At 47.3% G+C, this 27,241-nt stretch overlaps 1 protein-coding gene across 4 annotated transcripts in view; it reads right to left on the bottom strand.

Annotated features, from left to right (window-relative positions):
- The window catches only part of ARHGEF12 (Rho guanine nucleotide exchange factor 12), an 888,740-nt gene that overhangs the window by 505,871 nt on the left and 355,628 nt on the right, over positions 1–27,241 (bottom strand). For all 4 annotated transcript variants that reach the window (XM_086956791.1, XM_086956792.1, XM_086956788.1 and 1 more), the window contains one exon: positions 15,385–15,499. In XM_086956791.1, the coding sequence (XP_086812917.1) occupies positions 15,385–15,499 (115 nt within the window). The remainder of the gene's footprint in view (positions 1–15,384; positions 15,500–27,241) is intronic.

Below are 27,241 nucleotides of genomic sequence, written 5' to 3'. Positions count from 1 at the left end.
ACCCTTTTGGTATTGACAAACAGAAACTTAAGACTAACATAACAAGTAAGGTAGAGACTAAACATGAGAAACATGCTGGCAAGTCTAGCAGAGTAATTGAGCATAATCCAGAGATCCATCAAGATAGATCTGTTGGAGATTTCTCTAGCAATTCATTTTCAAGGCTTCTGTCTGAATATGTTAAAGTAATGAATGTTAAAGATTGCTATGTTTGTGTGAAGCTGCCTGCTTCTGTCTCAGAGGGGGTTACTTATAACATGTTACCTCTTACTTATGGCATTACTTGCAGTGTAATTGCTAGCCTGTTTTATCAAACTGGTCGTCTGGAGTATTATTACTCAGATGTTGATGAGGTTTTTGCAAATCTCAAAGTTGTAAATCGCTTAAACAAAGTAAGACCTGCGAAACAGATGAGGGAATTCTTTATAGTCACTAATAAACTTAATTACGAATATGCTTATAGAAACAATTTAACGTGCAAAATGAGAGCAGAAGAAAAGACTTTCCTGAATATGGTTGAGGAGAGAAGGGCAGTTTACAAGAGAAATGAGATGCTTAAACATGCTAAGTCCAAGTACTGGCAAATGGAGGACGCTAAGCTTAACGGTGTTAACACAAATGCAGCTATTCATATAGATGAACCAGTTAGTGGTAAAATTTGCATTAGAAGAGAGAACACACTTTATGATAACTTTTTTGTGGGTGCTAGTCAATGTGAGGATACCTATCGTATCATAGGGGGATGGGGATTTAAAGGTGGTAAGGATCCAATTTTTCCTGGAATTTATTTTATTTGTGGCAATAAGGCATATTTTAGCCTCCCAGACCATTGGTATGGGACATGTTATCTTGGATTAGTTTTTACAAAATTTTTTCATGTTGACAGAAATGAAAAGGGTACTTTTGAATTTGGTGAACACCTGAATAGGTACAAAAGAGAAAGTTTTACAGAAGTCCTGGGAGACATCTTTGGTGCTGTCATTCCTATGGTAGGAATTACCATGAATTCAATCAAAATCAGAAAGGTTTCTACAATTGTAGATAGATTGTCAACAGATACTGCAAGTGGTTTTCAATTAGTCAATACAGAACTTGTTGCTACTAAAAGCATGGTTATGCAGAATCGTCTTGCATTAGACATTCTACTTGCAAAAGAGGGAGGAGTCTGTGGGGTCTTACATGTCCAGCATTGTTGTACTTATATTCCTGACAAGAGTCGGAATATAAAGTCGCTTATTAAGAATATTACAGAGTTTCAAGAGGAAATAGAACCCCTGGAGGAAGAAAGTTTCACTGAACGAATAGGCAAAAGAATGGAGGCAATAAAAGAATGGTTTTCAGAAATTGGTGGCTCCATCATTGGCAAAGTGCTCTATCCAGTAATTGTCATCATTATAGTGATATTGCTGCTAAAAATTAGTTGCATGATTCACAAGAGGAAGAAGCATCAGAGAGAAAAGAGGAGGATTTACAAACTCAGAAAGAAACAGGAGAAGGAATAAGAGTTAGAAGAGATGCGAAGGGCTCAGTTTGAAAGTGCTGACCAGACAGCAGAAACAGGGGTTTAGGGAGACTAATATTGAAAGAATTCAAAGTGTGACAACTCTAAATTGGGTTCAAAATTTTCTAAATTTTGGGTATTTGGTGATTTTTAAATCACCAGATGAGGGAGTTGACGAGCGAGTTTCAGAATACATTTTATTCTAGCTCGTGAAGTTAATTCTCTGTAGCATGAACTAATTTATTAATGAATTGTTGCATGATTTGTATTATTAAATCAACCTAGAGTAAAATTGCATTCACAAACACGCGGGACTAACATTTATGTGCTCATGTTGCATTTGCGAGTTTGTTTTGTAACACATAATTAATATTGTCTTGTTCGTCCTATTGTCTGTCATCATTAATGCGGCTGATCATTTTATGGCATGTGCTTCTATTATGTGTGCTTATATGTAAGTCTATGTTGTGACTGTTTATCCATGTTCTGTTCGTCTATCTTTTTACTCTTTCAGATATATAAAGAATCCAGCTGGACTTTAAGAAGAATAGTAGATATTAAATGTGCTGCTTTATTTGTTTGCTTCTGCTAGGTGACATATATTAATGGGTTAAATATTAGCAATGAAGGGTGGGTAACAGATGGGTTTATTTTACTTGAATTAATCATCTTTTTGTGTTTGTTTAAATACTAGCTCGAGTGAAAGGCTTGAGGCCTAGTTCTAATGAAAGTTGGTTGGCCTGACTAAAAGGAGCTGAGCACGGCAGTGATGGTGCTTTTAATGAAAAACTTCCACGGAAACGTGCAGAAGCTCAAACAATGGATGATGTGTGCATCAAGCTCCAAAAGCAAAAGCGTCAAGGCCAAGGAAGCGTGTAGAGGCAGCTTGGCTCAAATCGTGGAGGAAATAACTATGAACATTTAGTTTAATGTTGCAACTTTGGGAAGCCAGTGTTGCTTCGTGTCAATGGACAATGACATAATGATGTCACTAGAACTGATGCGTTGGCCTCTCGGTGGTCTTATGGATGACAACCAATTAGGTTGCTGCTTTTTACTTAATATCATTTTTTTAGTTAGATTAGTGAGCAAGAATAGGTATAAAAACTTGGCCTATTGAAGGGAGCGGGGCTGACTGTTTCCTGAGGGCGAAGTGCTGTCCGTTTTTCCTTTGGACGCGTAAGAACTTTGAATGCTTAATAAACGATTATTCTTTTTCAGGTCAGAAAGCTTAACATAGGGATTTAGGGTTGATGTTTATTTTAATTCATTAATTCTGTGCAATCTTAGAGTGCCGGACCTTTTGAGCCAATGATCTAATGAATAAAACTGATTTAATTAAAATGTTTGCAATTAATAATTGAGCTAATAAAGATTTTGAAACTTTTAAACTTTTAAAAATAAAAGACTTAAAATGTCAAGCTGGCCTTGATTATTTAGTCGTTACCATTAGCTGATCTCATTGGCCTCAGTGGTCTAATTAAATGTTTCCTTGTCTATCTATGAATATAGATATTATACTGCAGTTGTAAATAATGTACATATGAGTTTCATAGTGTGAATAATTAGGCCACATGATTCAGCTTCATGATATTCTGTCATAAGTTGTATGGGCCTTGGTATTGATTAGTATGGTGAGTATTAGGTAGTGAATGGTGACGCATGTTTGACAGAATTTCTATAGTGACGCTGGATCAACAGTTTCCCCCACGTTTCCTTTTGTTTTTTTATACCGAGCATGGTTTGTTTTCAGAGCTGGGCATCGAGGTGGATGCTTAAACAAAAAAGAATCCACTCAGAGAAGTGGTCGTGGTCCCTAAGATGATGGGGATCACACAGTGTTGTTAAAATGCCCCTCACACACCAACAGGCCCCTTGGTGTCATGCTTCATCATCGGGGCCTTCGCACCCCTCTACGGGATGCGGCGTGCTACGACTTGCGGATACGTAGGAGCACTCGGTAGTGAACTATGTGAGGGTGTGTGGTTTTAAGGAGTGAGTAAGTGAGGTGAGGTGAAAGAAATGGAGTTAAAAAATACCTGGCTCGTAGGAAAAAAATAAATTTATTAAGTCCTCGGCTGGTATTATTAAAAAGATGCAGGGTGGGGTTGATTATATACGTATTAGGGTATATCAACCAAAGGGTGTCAACATGTTTCGGATTCAAGGACTCCTTCCGGACAAGGATATGCACATTATCCTCCCCTTACTCACATGAGATGTTAAAGTGTATTCTACAAAAAAAGATAAGGTGAAATGTACCTATCAATGTTTTAATAAATATGCTCAGTTGCGCCCAGTTGGCGTTGAAGAGAACCTGTGAAATAAAAAGACATAATAAACATCACAGTCGGATGTCCAGGAGCTGTGGAGAGAACAATGCCATCCAAATATATAAGGGTGAAAAAATAACCAAAAATAAGGTTCAAAGACCCTGTAAAAAAGACATAGGAATACATGAAAAAGAGACACACAATGTACACAGACACAACACTACATTGTAAATTACATTCTCCCAGGTCTGGTATTAGGAGGTGAGGGAGGAGTTTGTAAATGCTGGCTTACTTATAGTTCAGGTTTAGGAGACCTCATGAGCCTTAGCGTGGTTTTGGGGGGATCCCTTCCTTACTGCTCAGTACAAGTAACCTAAAGGATATTAAGGTTGAGATTTAGATAATACGGCTGCTGTTGAGGAGAGCCTGACCACGGACGGATGAAGAGGGGTTGTGAAGAAGAGCACCATCCTAGGGAGTACACGGCATTGGAAACGACTGGAGCCCCAATCCGGACTCATAGATGGTCGGTAGCACTGCACCGAGGCCCCGATAAAACTTCGCCCCCTGAGCAGGGCAATGGATCACGGGAGTAACTGCTAAGCTGTATGAAGAGGAGTCGTTGACAGGCTCACCCCGATGAACGCAGTGGCACGGGCCGACGCCTGATAACGAGATCGACGATCAGAGGCGGCACTTTGGCGCGGCACGATCGGACCGAGGGCAGTTGCATTGAGATCGGCCGGAGTGGAGGGGGTGCACCCCGGGATCATACGAAGCAGCACCCTGGGCGACGACGATCAATTACTTGCTGGTACTCAAACGCATCACCGGCATTCCCGCAATTACATAGCTACTACGGTGATACTATACTGGGACCTACTCGAATATTACATCTGGGGGGCACAGAGAGCCCGCAGAAGGGGCGAAACCAGATTAAAAAAGGAGACGGCTTGTGGGCCGCTGACTCCCTGCTGAAGGGAGGTGAAGAACTATCTGGGGGTGATCGTTGCACGCACCGGAAGAGGACGCGACTGATGGTGAAAAGCCATTTTGGACGCGGATGAGGAGCCCCCGAACTAAATGCGCCTCAAACCTACTACTGACTCTCAACGGTAGATATTGCAGAGAGACCGCAGCGGAAGCGAAGGGCTGCATGTTAAGAAAGGGATAAGGCCTGCCACAAAGGTGATCGCCCTTTCGACAGTGGAGCGGAGGGAGAGGAGGTTAATGGTGGACGATTTAATCCCTTGAAGTGGCATCCGCGAGTTCGGGAAGTGGACGAGACCGACGCGGGGGGAAGAAAATACTTAGAGAAATACAGCTCTGGTAATTGAAATAAGGACCGGGGAATTATTTGAAAGTGAAACAGAAACGGTGATTTTGGGGATCAAGATGGCCACGAATAGTTGAGAACTGAAAGTGAAACAGAGCAGGACCAGGCGAAAGGGCCGGAGACAGACTGTAGGGCTCAAATCGACCTGGAAGATTCCGCGCAGGAGCAAAGACTGAACAAAAGATTGGATGGGATACTGGAAGCAATAACAGCGACTAAGGAGTCTCTACATCAAGATATAGCGCAGGTCGCCACGGGACTGGGTCTCTTGAGGGCAGATCACGCTAAGCTAGCAGACAGAGTGAAAGAAAATGAGCTACTGCTTCAGGAACTCAAGCCGGCGGTGGTGACGGCGGAACATAAGCTAAATGATATATTTGATCGCTTGGCGACATTGGAAAAGAGGGCAGAAGATTCCGAAAGCCGCAATAGGAGGAACAACGAACGAGTAGTAGGCCTGCCGGAAAAAGCTGAAGGGGATGACGCAGTAGCTTATATGGGGAATTGGTTTAAAACGGTTGTGGCCCCGGAGGGACTATCCCCTTTCTTTTCCTTGGAACGAGCGCATAGGGTCCCGGCCCGCCCGCCTTTGCCGAGCCGCCCACCCCGACCAGTGGTGGTCAAGGTACTGCATTTCAAGGACAGAGATCTGCTGATACAGAGAGCGCGTTCGACGGGTCCTTTCCAGGTGGATAACAGTTTGGTCACGGTCTATCCGGACTATACGCAGGAGGTCCAAAAGTGTAGGGCATCTTATCTGGCTGTGAAAAAAGAACTGAGAGATGAGGGTATACAGTATTCATTGCTCTTCCCAGCTAAGTTGCGAGTGATCATGGACGGATCGACCCATTTCTTTCAAACCCCCGACGAAGCATGGACATGGCTTGAGTCGTATAGGGCTGGCACGGACCGTAGAGGTAGGGGGACAGAGACCGAAACCTATCCAGGTGCGAAAATCACAACGCATTCGCAAGCGAAACAAACTCAAGAGAGCGATGCATGGTGATCAAATGGCAGCGGACAAAAAAGGGGCTCTGGCGGCGACGGATGTCATAACGGGCTCACAACAGGAGGGGCAATCGGTGGGCTCAGAGTCTGAAGATGGAGGAGGAATATCTGGGGGAGACCTCTCGGACGTGGACAGTGCTGGGGGGCCATCAATCACCCCCCAAACAGCAGATGAGATCTTTAATGAGTGACAATTTCGAGCATGGACCACGATAACCAGCTCTGATGGGATTGCCGACCCTGGTGGTCTGCAGAGCAGCAGGTACTGTGGCGGACCATCACATGGGATCTTGGGCTCGGGGTGAGGGCCTGGCCTGCCCCCGGTTGGCCCCGAGTCACCCTCCTATTGCCCTTAAGGCCCTCTGTAGTGACGACTACAGAATAGTAGAATGTGTGTTATGTTACAAGTTTGGATGGAGGCTGATGATGCGTTATTGGGTCCTGGTCTTGGGAGGGGGGTTGTGGGAGTTTTCAGGGGAGTTTTGAGTGGGGGGCTTGCTGCAACGATGTGGGCGATCGAGAGATACTGTTGGGGTGGTTGAGGGACGGCTGCAATGGGGGAGTTACCTAACTTGAAATGTCTTACATGGAACGTCCGTGGACTTCGAACTATGTCAAGGCGCTACAAGGTGCACGCATATCTGGTGAGGCGTGGTATTCAAATAGCGCTGTTGCAAGAGACTCACTTAACCAAGCAGGAATGTACTGCACTGCAGAGGAGGTGGCATGGCCAGGTGTTTGGCACGTCCTACTCGGCGTTTGCCAGGGGAGCGTTGATATGGGTGAGAGTGGGGGTTCCTTTTCAGGCCACGAACCATCTGGTGGACCCTGAAGGTCGATTTGTAGCAGTGGAGGGAAGGCTGTATGGCCGTGACGTGGTTTTATGCAGTGTATACGCTCCCAATGCGGATCAGGCTCGCTTTTTTGATAAACTAACGGGTTCGTTGGCTCACTTTTTAGCGGGTCCTATCATATTGGGAGGCGACTTTAACTCCATTACAGACGTATTGATGGATAGATCACACCCACCGTTGGCCGACTCCCCAGTACGCAGACTGGCAACACATAGGAAGGATTGGCAAGAGAGGTGGGGCCTTATTGATGTATGGCGGGAGCAACATCCTGATCTTAGGGACTATTCCTTCTTCTCGGCAATACATGCTTTACATGTCCGGACGACTCTGTATTATGTAGTGGACCTTTGGCAGCCACGATAACACACACAGAATACTTGGCTAGAACCATCTCAGATCATAATCCCTTGTTGATAACTGTTCAGTGGCAGCGAGTGAGATCAGCGGTTCCCACATGGAGGTTGTGGCCTGATACTGTGGAGGACCTGGTGTTCAGTGATACGGTCCGTCAGGGTATTGAGCGTTATTTTGGCGAGAATGGGGACACAGCTACTACTAGGTCAGTGGAATGGGATGCTATGAAGGTGGTGGTGAGGGGCCTCTGCATTGGTAGGTTTTCGAATGAAAGAACGACAGTCCTGGCTGATTTGGGGAAAGCGGAGAGTGTGTTGAGGGATCTAGAACAGCACAGACCTGAGCGACCGGAATTACAGGCCCGGCTGCAGGAAGCAAAGGAACTGGTTGCGACAGAAACGGAACGATTGCGGTGCTATGATTATAAGTTGTATGTAACCAGGGTGCATGCAGAAAGTGACAAGGTGGGTACGTTGCTGGCTAAACTTGCTAATCCAGAACCTAGAGGGTGCCCAGTCATGAGTATAAAGGTGGAGACGGGAAAGGTGGTCTATTCGCAGGCCGCAGTCTTGTCGCGCTTCTTGACGTACTACTCGACGTTATACGAAAGTCAGCTAGAAGTTGAAGCATCTGACATTGAGAATTACCTGGCGAGTGTTCAACTCCTGGTGCTAGATGAGGATACTGCGAAGGAATTGGGCGGTGGCATCACGGTGTCGGAGATTAGAGTGGCCATCAAGCAGATGGCTAGGAACAAGATGCCGGGGTGGATGGCTTGCAGATCGAATTCTATGCAAAATATATAGATGTTTTGGCACCCAGGCTGCTAGAGGTATACTCGGAAGCCTTGGAACTGGGGCGTCTACCTCGATCGATGAGGGAAGCGCTGATGGTCCCGTTGCTGAAACCTGGTAGGGAAGCTACCGACGTTACGTCATATAGGCCGCTGTCCATGTTGACGGTGGACTACAAGATTCTAAGTCGCATTTTGGCCACTAGACTATTGCCGCACATGACCACGCTAATTCATACGGACCAAGCCGGGTTCATTCCTACTAGGAATACCTCAATAAACATCCGCCGTTTAATCCGAATAATGGAAAGTCACTTGGAATCAGATCAAAAGCCAGCAGTGCTGTCGGTTAATATCGAGAAAGCTTTCAATAGCCTAGAATGGGAGTACCTTGATAAAGTACTAGAGAAGTTTGGCCTAGGTGAAAGATTTGGGCGCTGGACGAGAGTTCTCTACTCTTCCGCGACAGCTAGGGTGAGACTGGGGCCTGTTATATCCTCCGATTACCCGGTGTGTAGGGGGACGAGGCAGGGATGCTCGCTATCTCCTCTGTTATTTGCGTTAGCGATGGAGCCGCTGGCGGCCCAGGCACGAGCAGGGGCACTGTACAATGGGATTGGAAATGGTGGGGAGTTTCATCACATATCATTGTACGCGGACGATCTGTTGCTGTACCTGGAAGATACAGAAGAGGCACTGGAAGGAGCAGTGGCAATGCTTTCGAGTTTTGGGAGACTGTCGGGCCTTAAGGTAAATTGGAACAAGACATGTGTTTTTCTGCTGCGAACGGATATGCCTTATCCTCCTCTAACAGTAGATGTTGCTTGGGAAGGGACTTGCTTTACCTATTTAGGGGTCCGCATATACCACGACGCTATAGATATGCTGGAAGGGAATATAGGACGCTGTATTAGGGCTCTGAGGGGGTGCATGACTTTTTGGGCCTCCCTACCTCTATCGGTGCAGGGCCGGGTGGCACTGCTGAAGATGGTGGCTTTGCCCAGGTTGCTCTACTACTTTCGCACATTGCCTGTGTGGGTTCCTCAGCGGATCTTTAGAGAATTGAGAACGATGGTTATTGATTTTCTTTGGGGTCACGGGAGGCGTAGGGTGGCACTGAACACACTGATGAGACCCAAACTTGAGGGGGGGGGGGGGGGGGCAGTTCCCGATTTTGCATTGTACTACCTAGCGGCACAGTTACAGATACTAACCCAAAACATTGCTAGAGAATTTAGAGGACCAGACCAAGAAAGGGGGAAAGGCATCCAAAGACATAGCCTATCATATATAATTATGCAACAGAAATTAGAGTTGAGAGACTTGACCATGGAGGAGAGGACCCTGCGGCAGTGTTGGCACAGGAGCTTGAAGAGAGCTAAGGCGGCGCGCCAATATGCGCCGGAGATTCCTCTGGGGATGCTGACAGCGCTGCCACATGGAGGAGACTGGTCTCTGCTATTGGAATGGGAGGATCTGGGCCTGCAGATGGTGGGAGACTTGTATATTGATGGGGTGCTGGTTCCCTTTAGAGCACTGCAAGACCAATTTGCCTCCCGGATGGGAGTTACCGGTTACATGCAGCGGTGGTCGCAGCAATGCAGAAACACTGGAGAGGGGGGTTGGCAGAACCCAGCACGACTATGGCCTGTCAATATGTAGTGATGGCTGCGGGTACAATTAAGGCGGTTACATGCCTCCACTCTAGAATGCTGCATGAGGGACTAGAACCGCTTACAGCTCTGAAAGAGACATGGGAGGAGAGTATAGGCAAACCCATACCGGACACGGTTTGGGGACACATTCTGTTGAGGACATGGAAGGGATGCAGAAATGCTCTCTTTCAGCAAGTGCATTTCTTTGTACTACACAGGGCCTATCTGACCCCGGGAAAGATAAGGTACTTCCGGGTACAGGAAGCAGCATGCCCGAGATGTTTGGCACCTGAGGTGGCGCTGGACCATATGCTATGGGGCTGCCCGAAACTGGGGACGTATTGGACGGAGGTAGGGGAGCTTCTCAATGCAGTTACTGATCGTCAAGTGGAATATGACATGGCGGCATGTCTACTGCTTTGGTTCCCTCACACGGCCAAGACAAAAATCACAAGTAAGTTCATTGACCTCTGCCTTATACTGGCCCAGAGAGAGATCACCTGGCACTGGAAATCTAAGGAAGGCCCGTCAGTCAGGAGATGGATGAATGAGCTGCAGAAATGGTCCAGGTGTGAGAGCGTGGTTAGGCTGCGGCAAGCTGCTAGGTCAGCAAATGTGAAGGGCTTCGAGATGGCGAGGGCCTGGGAGGCAATAGTACAGGCTCTGAAGGACTATTTGACACAGGATGAAGACTAAGGGATGATTGGAGTAGGGGGTTCCATGGGACATGAAGAAGCGTATGTATAGACCCCTCAGGTAGCGAAGTTTTGAGTCAGAACCTATAGTTATTGCCCACATCACCAGCAGTTTAGGGGGGGGAATAGGGAGGGTAATAGCGGGTCGATATAAAACTAGGAGGGATGCCAGCAGTAGAGCGCCTTGGCTATAGGCGAAGGAAAGGACATTCGGGGTATGGAGCTCCGGTTGACACATAGATTGGTCCACAATAGAAATTTGGGAGAACTACCACCGGGGGATTCGGAAATGTGGCTGGATGGTGCGGGATCTGCTGAGAATGACATCAGTCACCGCTGGTGAATTGCTATATTCGGCTGAGGGCATGAGGGAGGGGTTTGGGTGTTATAGAAAAGCAGATGCTAAATTATGTTGTTGACCGGACATCTCTATGAGGTGGCTTCCTTGACATCATCAATGGTTCGTACAGGTACGCCGCCCAGCCTCCGGGATGTGGGCTGTAAGGCTGTGTGCAATTTTATGACGGAAATGTGCTTTATGATGATCAGGGGCGGGAAGGTTGAACTATTTCAATGTTTTGCTTCTGAATTTGCAATAAAAACATATTTTAAAAAAAAATGATTACAGTGTTTCTCTTGAATTGAAGGAAAGGTTCTTGGATGGTCAAAGCCTGCAATTCTCCAACACGCCTAGCCGACATGAGAGCGAGGAGGAGAGCCAATTTCCACGAAAGGTATTTCATGTCAGAACAATGGATTGGTTCAAATGGGCCCTTCATGAGTTGAGAAAAGACTAGATTTAGATGCCATGTAGGAGGGGGCGGTCTCACTGGTGGATGGACTCTGAACAAGCCCTTAAGAAATTGCTTGATAATTCTGGAAGACCACAAGGAAGGACCAGACCCTGTCCTTGTGAACCTTGATAATGCAGCCAAATGGACCTTAATAAATGAATGGGCTAGTCCCGACTTAGCCAAGGACAGCAGATAAGGTAGGATCTGATGAGGCTTGGAAGTGAAAGGATCAATGCTTTATTTCCTACACCAGCAACAAAATCTTTTCCACTTAAGACGGTAAGTCCTGTTCGTCGAAGGAGCCCTTGCCTGGGACAGAACTTCCTTAATCTCTCTTGATAAGGGTAGGTTCATAAACTCTTGCTGCTCAGGAGCCATGCAGTCAGGTGTAACGACTGTGGATCTGGATGCCAAACTTGTCCGTCGGACATTGTGAGAAGATCAGGCAGAACCCTCAAAGGAAGAGGAGGAGCTATCGACAACAGATGGAGCTCCGTGTACCAGAACTGCCTAGGCCAAGCTGGGACTATCAGGATCATCCTGCACGGCTCCACCTGATAAGCCGTGGGATCAGAGGCATGAGAGGAAAGGCGTAGACAAATGTCCTCGACCATGCTATCGAAAGCGCACTCCCCAGAGAACCTCTATGGTGAAGCCTGCTTGCATAAGACCGGCATTTCTTGTTGGTCGGAGTGGCAAAAAGATCGATCTCCGGTCTGCCCCACTGGCTGAAGACCTCTTCCAAAACTCTCTGACTGAGGATGACCTGCTCAGTCTGTCGGCGTTTGTCGTTTAGGACCCCTGGTAAGTGTTCTGCCTTCAGCGATTTCTCTGAAGGATCGCCCATTCCCAGATCTGTTGAGCTTCTTGCGACAATGGACGAGATCTGGTTCCTCCTTCCTTGTTCACATAGTGCATGGCCGTGGTGTTGTCCGTCCTGATCAGCACTTGCGTACCTTCCAGGCGAGGAAGAAAAGCTTGCAGAGCCAGTCTTATCGCCCGTAGCTCTAAAAGGTTGATGTGGAGACATTTCTCCTGAGGCGACCAATGACCGCTGACGTACAGGCCTTGCATCACTGCTCCCCAACCCTCCAATGACGCGTCCGTTGTCATTACATGTGGGGACGGGTCGCTTACGAAGGATAGACCTTGGGACAAGTTGTTTAGATCTGTCCACCATATGGTTGCTTCTTTCATCCTTGGAGTGACCGTCACCATGTCCTTGAATGAACCGTGGACCTGTTGCCACTGGTTGTCTAGTTCCTCCTGCAGAGGACGCATTCTTAGTCTGCAATGGGGAATCAGGGGAATACACAATGAAATCATCCCCAGTAGAGATTTGTAGCGTCGTACGGAAAAACACCTTCTTGCCCGTAAGTCCCGAGCCAAGGTCTGTAATTTTTCCCTCCTTTCCAGAGTAGGGAAGGCTCTTGAGAGCTTTGAATCCAAGAGGGCCCCCAGGAAGCGAGCCTTTTTGGACGGGACCAGAGAGGACTTCTCGTTGTTCAGAGTGAGGCCCAAATTCTGAAACAAATTCGTACAAGCTTGAACAGCCTCCAGCGCTGCCTCCCTGGACGGAGCTTTCAGCAACCAGTCGTCCAGGTAGGGGAAGACTTGAAAATGGTACCGTCGCAGGAAAGCTGCTACTGGCGCTAGCACCTTTGTAAAAATTCACGGGGATGAGCGGAGTCCAAAGGGTAAAACCATGAACTGAAAACCTTCTGTGTGCTGGGTGAATCGGAACGTGGAAATACGCATCCTCAAGATCGAGCGTGGCCATGAAATCCCCCGGATTGATGAGCTTCAAGATGTCCTGGAGAGAGACCATCCGGAAGGACAGGGAGATGAGATAGGTGTTTAGCTCCCTGAAGTCTAAAATGGAGCGCCATTTCTCTAGCATCTTTCTCACCAGGAAGAACCTGGAATAGAATCCTTGTCCCTTTTGGTTTGAGGGAACCGGCTCTACCGCTCCCTTCCAGAGCATCTGTTGGACCTCGAGCCGCAGGAGGCGCTGGTGTTTCGACGGAATGGCTGCCGGGGGCTTGGGTGGAGGGACTTGCGTGAATTCCAAAGTATGCCCTTTCCGAATGATGTTGAGCACCCAACGGTGTTATCCTGGACCAGTTTTGAAGGTATTTGGTGACCCTGCCTCCAACTGATGATCTCTTGAAGGAGGGTCCAGTAGGAAGAGCCAGGAGGCCGCTATTGGCGCTTTGACGAGTCTCGTCCTCGTCCAGCCTGTTTCCCCTTATTGTAAGGCCTGGAGTAGTTTGTAGACTGGCCCTGCCGCTGTTGATAAGGCTGACGGTATTGCTGGGAACCGGAGCCCGTGGAGGAATAGCGCTGCTGTTGGAAGGATCCCCTATAGGTACTACCTCTGCCTCTGGATCCCTTAAAAGGAGACTTGCGGTATTGAAGGGTCCCCAAGGACCTGGCAGTCATTGTGTCCTTTTTTATTTCTTGAAGTGTATCGTCAATGAGTTTCCCGAATAATGCCAATGGGCACCTTACCTGGAGTGACTACACCCTCAATTATGCCACCCTCCTGTGGGAGAGGTCAAAGACCTAGCCCAGAATGGAGGAGTCCCCTCATCATAAAGATGAAGGCGATGGAAAAGTGTGCTTAACTTTGCCTCCTCCACCTGAGGGGTGGAGTTGGCAAAGGTGGGCTAGCAGCAGAGGCTGGGGGATCGCATTACAAAGGCGGCAGGCCTTTCAAGCTTCCCCTTCGAGCACTGGGCCCATCCTGGGGGAGGAGGTGTTACAGCTCTGCCCAGGTTGTGCATTGTTTCTGGTCCCAAAGAGCAGAGGCTCTTCACTCAGAGATCCAGAAACGTGTGTGTTTGGCAGGCTGCCTAAATCTAGTCATTGACCACACCAGGGTCAGTAGGTTTTCAGGGTGCACCTCTGTGGTGCCCTCTAGGTATATGGTTCAATAAATCCAAGACTGGCATTAGTGTGGGTTTATTGGGAGGAGTAGTTTGGTACCAAACTATCCTGTGCTCAGTGAAGCCACCATGGTGTTGGGGATCTAGAGTTGTCGAGTTTCCAGCCCATGTACTCTCTATGGCTTCCCTGGCACTTCAATATTAAGGAATAGACCCTAATATTGTAGGGGCATATCTGCTCAAGCAGTTATGCCTACACCTGTGATATAGTACACCCTGCCTTAGGGCTGTAAGGCCTGCTAGAGGGTGACTTATCTATATCCTAGGCAGTGCTAGCTTGCATGGCACACAGGCAGTGTGCCACGTCGACTTTGTCATGCATGCTTCAGTGGCAGTCTGCAGGGCCTAGGGGAGGGGTCCCTAGGGGACCCTCTTCAGTACCAATGACCTAAATACCATTTGCTAGGGACTTACAGCGGGCCTGAAGGGCCAATTGTGGGTTTAGTTTTAGGAAAGAAGCACTGGCACAGGTGACCTGGTTGTCAGGGATCCTGTGCACTACAATCAAAACCAAATCAAAACCAGGCAGGGGCTAACCATGTCAAATGAGACACTTTCTTGCATAGTGGTTTGGGGGTTTAAGCTTAGCTCATGTCTGATTCCAATACTTAACTATAATAACATAACTTCAACTGTTATTCTTTTAATATATATAACTATCATACTGTTTAATTATTAATAACAGTTTCGAGATCTATAGCGATAGATATACTAACGTCTATATCACTACTGATATCCACATTGTTATATATCCTAAATAGAATTTGCTTTCAGTAGTGTCTGACATTTGATCTAATTTCCATAACACAGCTCATGCACTTGGAAAGGAATATAAAGAGGGTTACAGCATTATATAAACTACTAAGTCAAAAAAGAAGTTATGTGGCTTAGCTCCTATTATCACAAATGAATTACGATTGATTAAAAAACAATAACCTGTCCAGCCACTGTGTAGACCTACTTGATTTGGCTTAGTTTTGTTGAAATGCTAGAGTACACTTGAGAAAGGTATCAGCAGAAAGTTACAGAAATACGACGGTTACTGAGCCAGTTAAGTGTTAATTAAGAGTAGGGGAAAATTGCTGCTTACTATTGAAGGGTGAGGGGCTTGGAAAGAGAAGTAATATCAAAGGGAAGGGATATGGCATGAGAATGATGCTCAAATGCCCTTACCTTGATCTTGGGGAGGAAACCAATTCGACCACGTTTCTGCTCCAGGTTCCGTGGCTCTTTCACCTTTACCCCCAGGTGCTTCATATATGTGAGAATCACATACTGTATGGCAGAACTGTGGAATACAGAACAAACAGGGTTACACATACAAACACACACACACGAGGAAGATGAGAACATCCACTGTCAATAAGCCCTGTGGGATACAGACACAGAGATAGGTTTCACGTGTCTTAAGGAAAAACTGATATGCAAGAACCATGGAATTACAAGCACAGACTGTGGAAAATAATGGGGACCAAGGGTGTTGCATAGAGTAGTATAATACAAGTTTAGTGTGATGACAAAAACAGAAACAAACGCAAGATGTCAGCATAACAGCAGAGCTGAAACAACCAAACACCGTGGGATCCCAAAAACAGGGGAAAAGAAAGGTACTTATCAAAAACGCTTAAATTCAGTGAGTAAACATTTCTATCGGAAACAATGTAGATTTATTAATTTTAATGAACTAACTCTTTCGTGGCAGCAGACATTCTATAGGAAGCTGGCTCTGTGTATGGTATACAACTAAGTGGTTAGACATTGCACAGAGTTCAGAGATTCCCCCAGAAGTGTACAGGGCTCAATGTAAACCCAAAGTTCTCCTTTTGTGGTAGTGTGGGCTAGCAGCCTAAGGCCAAGCACAGAGGAGTGTAATACGTTTATTGCACATACACTGAAGATTAACTGACACACAACTCAAAAAGGAGATCCACGCCAATTTTTGAAAAGTAAGCGGTTATCGAGTTTTATTTTAAAGACCAAGATCTTCGCAAGAAGGTAAGAACAGTCGACACAGTACAATATTAAAACAGTGCAATGATATACTTTGTGAGGAAAATAATAAAATGTAAATTCCCAACTTACAGTTTCAGTCTTTGGGGTTTTAGATCAGAAGAGGGCAAGGTTCAGGTAAACAAAAAGTGTGCATCACCAGCGGCACAGGGGAGGCCGGTTGCAGAGGTCAAATTCGCAGATTCAATGGAGACTGGGGGTGCTTAGAGCCACAATGCATGAAGGTAGGTAATTCAGTTGCAGGGGACATCCTTGGGGGGGGTTACAGCAAGCACAGGGGGGCCACAAGGCAGCACCAAACATATACCATCAGCGGCACAGATGCGGCTGGGTGCAGGGTGCAAAAACAGCGTTGGGTGCCCAACACTTTTCAAAGAGGAATCTTGGTTTGACTAACAGGCTGCAGGTGTCAAACAAGAGGCTGCACAGAGAAAGCCAGCAAAAGCAGAGGTAAGTTGAGGTGTTGAGGGTCATGGGAACACAGTCCGTTTAGCTCACCAAGGCTCACAGGCTTCGGGTGCAGGGCTGTCCTTTTACATCAGGTTCTTCTCACCAGAGTTGCAGGCATCGTTATGGAGTCCAGGAGTTGTCAGCCAACGCTGACTTAAGGTCAGGATCGGTGGGGAATCTATTCTAGATCAGATGGCCACCTGGACATGGGCCAGAAGCATAGAGTGCTGAGTGGGCAGGGCTCACCGTCCCGGAGGGCAACGGAGTTCTTTTTAGTATATTTTTTGGGGGACAGATAGGCTGTCCTCAGGAGTTCTAGTCTTTATCAATGATGAGGCAGTCTTCCTTGGGTTCTGGAAGTCACTGGCTGCAGGACAGGTGTTGTCTTCTTTTGCAGGGTCTTTGGAGCTGGAGACAGGCCGGTAGGGCTGGGGCCAAGTCAGTAGCCATCTTCAGGCCTCCCTGGACGGTGTCTTCTTAATCCTTCTTTTAAGGTCAGCAGGAACTAGTTTTCAGGTCTGGGGGAGCCACCTAAATACTAAATGTATGAGCATTTTAAGTTAGTGACAGGTAGGTTCATTGGGCACCTTACCTGGGGGGGGTGGAGGGGGGCTACAACCTAAATTATGCCACCCTCCTGTGGGAGGGGGCATAGTCCTAGCCCTGAATGGAGGGGTCTCCTCAGCTTCAAGACTGAAAGATGGGCTTCCCCTCGCATCCCCCACCTTAGAGGGGCAGTTGGCAGCGGTGGGCACACCTCCTATGCTTCCTAGGTTTTCATTAAGGTTTTTCCGCCAAAAGTGGGGGTGAAAACCAGGGGCTGCCCTCTGCTGCTAGCAGCAGGGGCAGGGGGATGCATTACAAAGGAGGCAGGTCTTTGAAGTTTCCCTCTTGAGCACTGTGCCCATCCTGGGGGAGGATGGAAGAAGGTGCGACACCTCCGCCCAGGATATGCTTTGTCTCTGGTCCCAGAGAGCAGGGGCTCTCGACCCAGGGGTTCCAAAACAAGTCTGGTGATGGCAGGCTGCCTAATGCCAGTCTGTGACCACACCAGGGTCAGTAGGTTTTCAGGGGGCACCTCTGAGGTGCCCTCTGAGGACATGTTTCAATAAATCCCACACTGGCATCAGTGTGGGTTTATTGAAAGGATTAATTTGGTACCAAACACTCCTGGGTTCAGAAAACCCATCATGGTGCTGGGGGACGCGAGTTGTCGACCTCTCAGCCCAGGTACTCTGTATGGCTTCCCAGGAACTGATAATATCTAATAATGTACTTAAATATTGTAGGGGCCTATCTGCTCATGCAGATATGCCCACACCTGTGGTATAGAGCACCCTGTACTGAACCGCAAAAGTAATCCCTAGCGGGGTTACTAGTAACCTGTATGTTCTCCATAGGAACCCATTGTCTGCTTTTCTATGAAATTTCTTTTAAGTGTCTACTTTTGAAAACTTCAAATATTCTTTAAAAATCGTACAACATACTGAAACGCAATTACCTACCTGTTTTGAGTTTGGCCCCCAGTGCTGGCCCTAGGAGACTAGTGCTGGGTTACAAACGTAACGCGATCGTATTTTACCTGTAACCTGAATTTCCTCCCATTGAATAACATTGGGAGAATCACCTCGAAAAGTTTCTAAGTGTGAACTTTTAAAACAGCTTTATATTCAGGAAAAATCATCACTGTAACTAAAACGTTTTTGCTAATCTGGTTTCAGCTTAGACCCCAGGACTGAATTCAAGATCTAGTCCTGGAACTACCAAAGTAATCCATAAAGTAATCAACTGTACTTTCCTATGAAAACCCATTGAGCTCAATGCTAGAGTGTGTTTCAGAACTGTATTGCTATTAGCTAACCTGTGATTATTGTGTGTACAAACTTCTTGCTCCTCTGCAAAGTATTTTCCTTAGAGTACTCGTATCTCGAAAAGTATATTTTTTTGTAACTGTTGGTTCTAAAAATAAAACAACTATATCTAAGGATATAATAACAATTGGCCTGGAGTTCAGTTCTAGAGTGAGTGAAACCTTTTGCTGACTGAGTGTGTACAACAAATGCTTTACACTGTCCTCTGGTACTGCCTTACTGCTCGAGCAAGCTATCACTTTGGAGAGTAAAGTCAGTTCTGACTTTAACCTCTGTTAAACCCTTGGGGTTTGTGGACTCTATACACACTGTACTGCCTTATTGTCCAGTATATATAGAGCCACCTTCTCACAGGCCTCCATGTGCTTCGTGTATCCCAGGAGTGTGACGAGTGGTGTGTCAGGTATATGTGACCCTGTCATCTGATCCAGTGCCCCGAGCACCTCAGCCCAGTAATGCCAGTGCATCCCCAGGCCAGGTGAAGAAAGCCCGCTCCCTACCTTTCACATCTATCACATTTGTCATTGTCCCTTAGTTGAATGCGTAATAATTTATCCGGCATATATTAAAGGATATGTAGGTATTTAAAATGTATAATCTGCAGCCTACTGCTGGCGGATATACGCCCTGTTTGTTGATAGCAGAATGTCCATTGGTCTTCGCTTAGGGGGGAACCCAGTTACTTCTCCCATCTCTCTTGCCACAGGGACCTCATGAGGACTATCATTTTGGGTGATGCGGTATGGTCTCTGGAGCAGGGCATGTAGAGAGCCATAATGGCCGGTTTCCTCTGGAAGTCTGGAGTAAGAGTTTTAACATCTTGTCGGAGCCTTACATACATAAAATGCTCCATAACTGTTGGTGTTTTTTCCCCGAAGGACTCCTCCCGGGTGCGAAATCTCCTGTTCTTATATAGATTTCCCCCCGTCAATGCCGCGAATTTCCGAAGCATCCGTCGACATCCACCCTCCTGTGCAACACGGATGTGTTCCCTCACTCCTGCAGCTCCAGTTAGGGCGAGTATAGTGTGTTGAGTACAAGACAATGAGCTATATTGCGCCAAGCAATGTTTCTACAGTCAACAATGGTGGGTTCTTTGCATTTATGGTTGGTCAGTGAGCTTAAGTAGACAGAGAAAGGAGTTGGTGTAATGTATCCATTCTCTACTGCCAGGTGAGGCATGTATGGCGGGGAATGTATCCAATAGATTGTATAGTAGGCTTGGGATTACCGATAATATAATTCCATGTCAGAATTTCAAAGTCCCCGGGAGCAAACGGTTTAGTCATGGTCTGCCATTTTGATCCAGGTTGTTTTTCTCTCCTGATAAGCCAAATAAGTTGAGATTTAAGTTCTTTAAAAAATTGTTTACTGGGCGTATACGGAATGTTGATAAAGACATCAAGGAGCTTGGGGAGGATTACCATTTTTTATCAATGATGCTCTCCCTGCCAATGACAAAGGCATGGCGACCATTTTGGTGATTATGTCTGAGTGTTTTTCCAGTACCCTGCCATAGTTTGATCTCATTAGTTCTTCCCTGTCTCTAGTCACTACGATTCCCAGGTATTTGACTTCATCTTCACACCTGGTTAGGGGGCAATCATGCCATGCACCTGAGAACGCTAGCCAGGTAGTCCCACTCTAGGGAATCAAATGCCTTGGTGGCATCTAAAAAGACCGCCACTGCATGCATATTTGGGTTGATGTCCTGCAACAGGGCAAACAACTTTTGCAGATTGTGCGATGTTTCTCTCACGGGCACAAACCCTGATTGGTCTGGCAATACCAAGGCATTCATGAGGGGGCTTATGCAGTTCGCAATTATTTTTGCTAGGATTTTGGCGTCACAATTAATGAGGGACAGTGGTCTGTATGAATTGCGTCTGTCTCTCGTTTTCCCACGTTTGAGTAGAGACATGATGAGTACCGCACGCATTGTTTGGGGGAGAACTTCAATTTCTCTGGCTTCTTCATAGACATTTTAGAGGATCGGGATGAGGTGATCACTGAATGTTTTATAAAATTCTGCTGTGAGCCCGTGGAGTCCAGGGGCCCGTCCAGACTTCAGCTTCATGATTGCAGTGCAAATTTCTTCATCCTCAAAGTCAGCCAGTAGGAATTCCCTCTGGGCATCCCCCAACCAACCCCGTGCTGTGTCTTCGAAATATGGTATGAACTCTACCAACTGTGTTCTGTGTATAAAGTGCTTTAAAATTTAAAGAACGTATCCAATATGTCTGGGGTAGTTTTATGTGTACGGTGTTCATCATCAGCTACCTAAAGTATAGTGCTCGAGAATCTGGTTGTTTGGGTCAGCTCTGTCAGTGCTTTCCCTGGCCTTTCTCCCTTCCCCTATTGGTGGGCTCGATGGTATTTCCCCCTGAACTTACATTCCGTTTCCGCTGTCTCTTGGTAATCTAACATCACCTGTCTGCTTCATTTTTGTATATCTGCGGAGGGTGCTGACTGCATATGAGATTCTAGCTGTTTCAGATCTGTTTCTAATTTCTGGAGCGTAGTACATATATCTTTCAGTATTCCTCCTCCCTTGGCAACACATGTCCCATGTACGATGACTTTAAATGCCTCCCATACTGTGGAGTGTTGAGATACTGTGTTTATGTTGCGTAGGAAGAACTCTTCTATCTCCTGTGCCAGTTCGGTTCTGAATACGGTGTCCAGCATGGCATGCGTCAGCAGCCTCCAGGACTGGTATGGACAAGTCCCAACAAGGTGGGGTAAGTGTAATCAATACAGGTGAGTGATCGAAGCATGTGCGAGGTAAGTATATCGCTTTGGTCAGCCAGGGTTTCAGCCCTCTAGTTCTTAACCATCCATCTATCCATGACCACGAAGACTGTATTGTGGAGTAACATGTTCCCTCCCTTTCATTCGGGTGTAAATCTCTCCAAGCATCTATAAGTCCGTATTCTGTGATTATGTCCCTCAATTGTCATTGGGTGCATGTATAATGATGTGTCTGTGGGTGCGACCGATCCATTGGTGGGTCCGGAGTGATATTAAAATCCCCCCCATATCACATGAGTGGATCCAATGTCCAAAATGTTCCCCCATAGAATATGGAAGAATACGGGGACGTCATTATTTGGCCAATAACTGCTTATAAAAGTTATGGAGTGGGATGCCATATTCCCCCACATGATGCAGTATCAGCCTTGTGGGTGTGTTATTGATCCCATAGTGACGTACAGCACGCTACTTTTAATTAAGATTGTTGTTTCCCGTGCATATGTAGAGTATGTGGAAAAGCATCTATGTACCGCCCAGCGAGCAGCAAAGGTGGTGGGAGCAGAGGAGCCAATGTGTATTTCTTGTAACACTGCGCAGTGTACATTATGTCTATCTAAATATGACAGAACCTGCCTGGCGCTTGCGGGGGTTTCCCAGGTCCCGTACATTCCATGTGATTATATTATAGCTAGGTAGGGAGGCGCAGTCCATATGGAGTGTGGATCTCTAATCTGTTTGCAGGTGCAATGGTCCTGTTGTATGTCAAAATCGTATAATTCTGGTCCTCTTTGTCACTTTCTTTGACTTCACTTTGTGTCGTGGAATTGTGTCCCCTCCCCACCCCCACCCACATTAGCAGCCCAATCCTGCTGTGTCGTACCTTCCCCCATCTCATATTTCTATTTCTACATTCCCAACAGGGGCCCGTGAACTAACACTATAACACCCATAAAACCAGATCATGCTAAGGATATCCTTCTGGGTAAACTCAAGAGGGTGTCACAGTAAACAAGGGCACTTAGGGCAGTTTCTTGTGCCCATTGAGACAGTTAGACCAGTTACTGTTCTGAGGAGAGTTCCATGCAACTGTTCTATCGTGCATCGTCATGTGCGTCTACGTTGCTTTCCCTTCCAAGTAGCTTTGCGTATATTGTCAATAGGTGCAGCTGTGTTGTTTCTACTCCAGCTCTGTCAAATCCCGACGGGTTTGTTGCACTGTTTCCTTTATTCTATGTCCGATAGAGCGGCAGTGGATCTGGAAGGGCTGGTAGAGGAATTCTGTCTAGGTGATTTTCTGACTGTAGTTTTCAGGAAGTTATTTACATGTTGGGGATTCATGAAGAAATGCTCTTTGCCTTGGTGTGTAATCCTGAGGCGTGCTGGAAACTTCATGATGTAGGGGATATTTGCCTGCTGTTATTTCTTTTTCACTGGAAGGAATTTCCTGCAGGCGTCTTGGACCACCATGGTAAAGTTGGGGTAGATGGCCACCTCATTACCCTCGAATGATAGCGGCTGTTTTTCCCTTGCCAATCGTAGCGCAGTGTCCCGATCTCGATAATTTAATATTCTTGTGATCATCAACCTTGGCGGGGTGCCTGGCGGAGGTCAATTTGTTAGTGATCTATGAGCTATCTCAACTATCAGCATCTATGAAAATGCCTCCCTGCTGAACAGTGGTGTGAGCATGCATTCGATGTATTCTTCCATTCTGCCTGTGTTTGTGGACTCTGGTATTACTGAAATTCTTAGGTTATTCCTACGTGATCTTGATTCTAAGTCTTGGTTTTTCGCATCTATCACTTTCAAGAGTCTCTCCATATTTTGCAACTGCTCCATGAGTCCGGTGGATGCATCTTCCAGGTCCGATATACGTTGTTCTGTGTCTTTGAGACGTTCCTCATGTTGATCTAGCTTAAGGGTGATATTATCCAATCGCATGCACATAGCACCCATTTTAGTTTCAATGGAGGTTAAGCTGTTTTTCATTATCAGCAGGAGTTCTTTTAGTTCCTCTGTCGAGGTGTGGTTGCCTGCAGCTAGCGATTCTGCCGTGGTGCCTTCAGACTCTCCCTGTGTTCGGGTAGTCTTACGAGCTTCAAATTGTATCTTGGTCTGCTTTCCATCGGCCTTGCCCTTATTTGTATGTTCTGTGCTTTTGGGTTTCTTATCCCTTACCAGGGCAGCCAATAAGGTGCTTATAATCCCTTCTTTCGGTCGTTGAGGGGGGCAGGGTGCCGTCGTGCCTCACCAGTTATGGTCTATCTCAGATTGTTGGATATTTTTTCAGTTTCGCCTCTTACTTTCTGCTTACTTACCCTGTCTTTCAGTGTATTCTGCCCTTTTATTGTTCTCCTAGGCCGTTGGTTCCCCAAACAGGCGTGCTTGTTGTGTCCTTTGAGACTCTTGCCGGTACTGTTAGTTCTGTGGGGGGGGGCATGGAGGCCTAGCTGTCTTGCGCCGCACTTTCCATGAAGATTGAATCTGCTATGCCAGGTGCCATCTACCCCTTATGTGTGCTTCTTCATGCAGATGCTCTTTTTTACAATTGTAGGCGTGGCATGGCTGTACTGTTTAACGTCTGTTGAAAGCAAAATGCTACTTACCAGTATGCATCTGTTCTTGGCATGTAGAGCTCCAGAGTTGTACACTTAGCATTAGATCGCCACATGGTGTTGGGCTCGGATTTGTAGGTTGTTGTCGTCTTGGAAGAAGTCTTTGTAGTCATGAGATAGGTGACTCCTCCCTTGGACAATATTGCGCATGGGCATCGGCTCCATCCTTAGATTGTTTTTCGCCATGATTGGAAATTATGGAGTTAGTATAAGTAAAGAAAAAAGGATGTCCATGCGTGTGCATCTAAGTAAGATGAAAACTGGAACGGGTACAAGTCCCGGGGAGGCGGGAGGGCGTGTACAGCTCTGCAGCTCTAAATGCCAAGAACAGATGCATACTGGTAAGTAGCATTTTCCGTTCGTGGCATATGAGCTGCAAATTGTACACTTAGCATTGATTGTACAGCAGTGTCTCCCCTAGCGGTGATCGCTTGTATCCGTTGCAGTGGTTTGAAAGAGTTTTAAGGACAGCCTGGCCTACTGCAGCTTGCTGCTTGGCTTGCACATCAACACAATACTGTTAAGTGAAGGTGTGTGGTGTAGACCAAGTTGCTGCCTTGCATATGTCCTCTAGGGGTATGTTTCCTAAGAAGGCCATAGAGGCTCCTAGCTTGCGAGTGGAGTGCGCTCTAGGAGGAACTGTTAATGTACGTTTAGCTTTTAAATAGCATATTTGAATACACTTTACAATCCACCTTGCAATCCCACCTTTAGAAATGGGGTTCCCTTTGTGTGGAGGAGAGAAAGATACAAACAGTTGTTTTGTTTTCCTAAAAGATTTAGTTCTATCTATATAGTACAGAAGAGCTCTTTTAACATCTAGAGTGTGTAAAGCCCTTTCCGCTACAGAGTCCTGGTTTTGGAAAAACACAGGCAACTCTACGGATTGATTTAAGTGAAAAGGAGTGATGACCTTTGGAAGAAATTTTGGATTAGATCAAAGAACCACTTTGTTAGGATGTATTTGAAAAAATGGTTCTTGTATAGTGAAAGCTTGTATCTCACTTACTCTTCTAAGAGAGGTAATAGCAACAAGGAAAGCTGTTTTCCATGTTAGGAATTGCAGTTCACATTTATGTAGAGGCTCGAATGGGGGTCCCACGAGTCTTGTAAGGACAACGTCAGGTTCCACACAGGAGAAGGTGACAACCTGAGTGGGATTATTCTTTTTAAATCTTCCATGAATGCTTTGATTGCAGGCACTCTGAAGAGAGACAGATGTCTGTTTTGTAAATAAGATGCAATTGCTGCAAGGTGCAGGCGTATGGAAGAATATGCTAAATTAGACCTTTGTAGATGTAAAAGGTAACAAATGATATACTGGATGGAAGCATCCAGGGGATCAATTTGATTATTTGTGCAATATATTGCGAATCTTTTCCATTTAGCGGCATAACACTCTCTGGTAGTGGGTTTCCTAGCCTCTTTAATGATGTTCATACAGTCTGGTGGTAAGTTTAGATAACCAAACTCTAAGACTTGAGGAGCCAGATCGCTAAATTCAGTTGTTGTGGGTCTGGGTGTCTGATTTCTCGATGGTTCTGTGTTAACAGGGAGGGTGTGAGCTGTAATTTATTTAGTTTTTTATCCCCCTGCGCCAATCACCTCGCTCTGCCCCTGTGACCCCCGCCCCGCTCCCCGCTTCCCGCCGCCGTGCTCTTGGCCACGCCCCCTTTGCCTTCTGTGCCCTCCCCGCTCCCGCCTCCCAGCTGCTCCGCCCTCCCTCCCACTTCGCCATATATGGCGACCGCGCGTACGCGCAGCGTGCACGCGCAGCGGGCGCGCCGATTGTGCGCCGAAGGCGCGCCAAAGACAAGCCCGTCTGCGCCCGTCCGCGCCTGGACCGCGCCCAGGGCCAGGACCCCTGGCCCTCACAGACATTAGCCCGCCCGCCGGACCTACAGCGCCACCGAACTCAACGCACTCAACGCCGGCCGACTCCCGGGTTGCTACCAAGCCACCCCGAGACGTACCCACGGACCCTTCTGCTGCAACGCCTGCAAGTTCTCCTGCATCCGGACCTGCACCACTCCAGCAGTGCCCAAGACCTCAACAAGCAACAGCAGCAGCCACCTGCAGTGCATCCTGCTCAACACCCGCTCCGTCCACAGACACGCCGTCGAGCTCTGGAACCTGCTCGACACCACATCCCCAGATGTCGCCTTCCTCACGGAAACCTGGATGAACGCCTCCTCAGCGCCCGACATCGCCATCGCCATCCCGGACGGCTACAAGATCATCCGGAGGGACCGCGTCAACCAGACCGGAGGAGGCATCGCCATCATCCACAGGAACTCCATCCGCATCACAACCAACACTGACGACACCCTCGCACCCGCCGAGCACCTGCACTTCCAGATCCACATCAACCCCAAGACCACCCTCAGAGGCACCCTCATCTACAGACCCCCAGGACCACGCACACAATTCAGCGAGGACATCGCCGACTTCGTCAGCCCGCATGTCCTCCCCTCCGCTGACTACATCCTCCTCGGGGACATCAACTTCCACCTGGAGAACAACAAAGACCGCAACACCACCACCCTGCTGGACAACCTCGCTAACCTCGGACTCAAGCAACTGGTGACCACCCCCACCCACTACGCCGGACACACACTCGACCCCATCTTCTCATCCAGCAAGGACATCGCCTTCAGCCACGCCACCGGACTCCACTGGACGGACCACAGCTGCGTCCACTTCAGCTTCAAAAGGACCACGATCCACCACCAACAGCAACAGGTTGCACGCAGAGGCTGGAACAAGATCACAGCCGACCAGCTCGCGACTTCCCTGAGCAAAAACCCACCCACCAGCGCAACGAGCCCCAGCCAAGCGGCCACCAACCTCACGAAGTGGATCAGCGACTGCGCAGACGACCTCGCCCATCTGAGGACCCCGCCTAGCAGACCCGGCAGCAAGAAAGCCCCATGGTTCACCGACGAACTCAAGAGCTCCAAGAAGAACTGCAGAGCCCGTGAGAAAGCCTGGCGCAGAGACCCAACACCGGACAACATGACTGCCCTCAAGCTCGCCACCCGAAAACACCACCAACTGATCCACACCACCAAGAAAACTGCATTCAAGGAACGACTGGACAACAACGCACACAACAGCAAGGAACTCTTCAACATCGTTAAAGAGCTCTCCAACCCCAATGCCGGAAACAACGACATCACCCCTTCGCAAGACCTCTGCAACTCCCTCGCCTCCTACTTCCACAACAAGATCGCGGACATACACAACAGCTTCAGCACTCAACCAACGCACACCACGACCGAACCACCGCCCCCCACCACCACCCTCCGCGCTTGGACCCCAATCAGCACC

Source organism: Lissotriton vulgaris, chromosome 2_1 (assembly GCF_964263255.1).
Source record: "Lissotriton vulgaris chromosome 2_1, aLisVul1.2, whole genome shotgun sequence".
Lineage (NCBI taxonomy): Eukaryota > Metazoa > Chordata > Amphibia > Caudata > Salamandridae > Lissotriton > Lissotriton vulgaris.
Note: the sequence above shows the minus strand (reverse complement) of the source record. Positions and strands in the feature narration are given on the sequence as shown.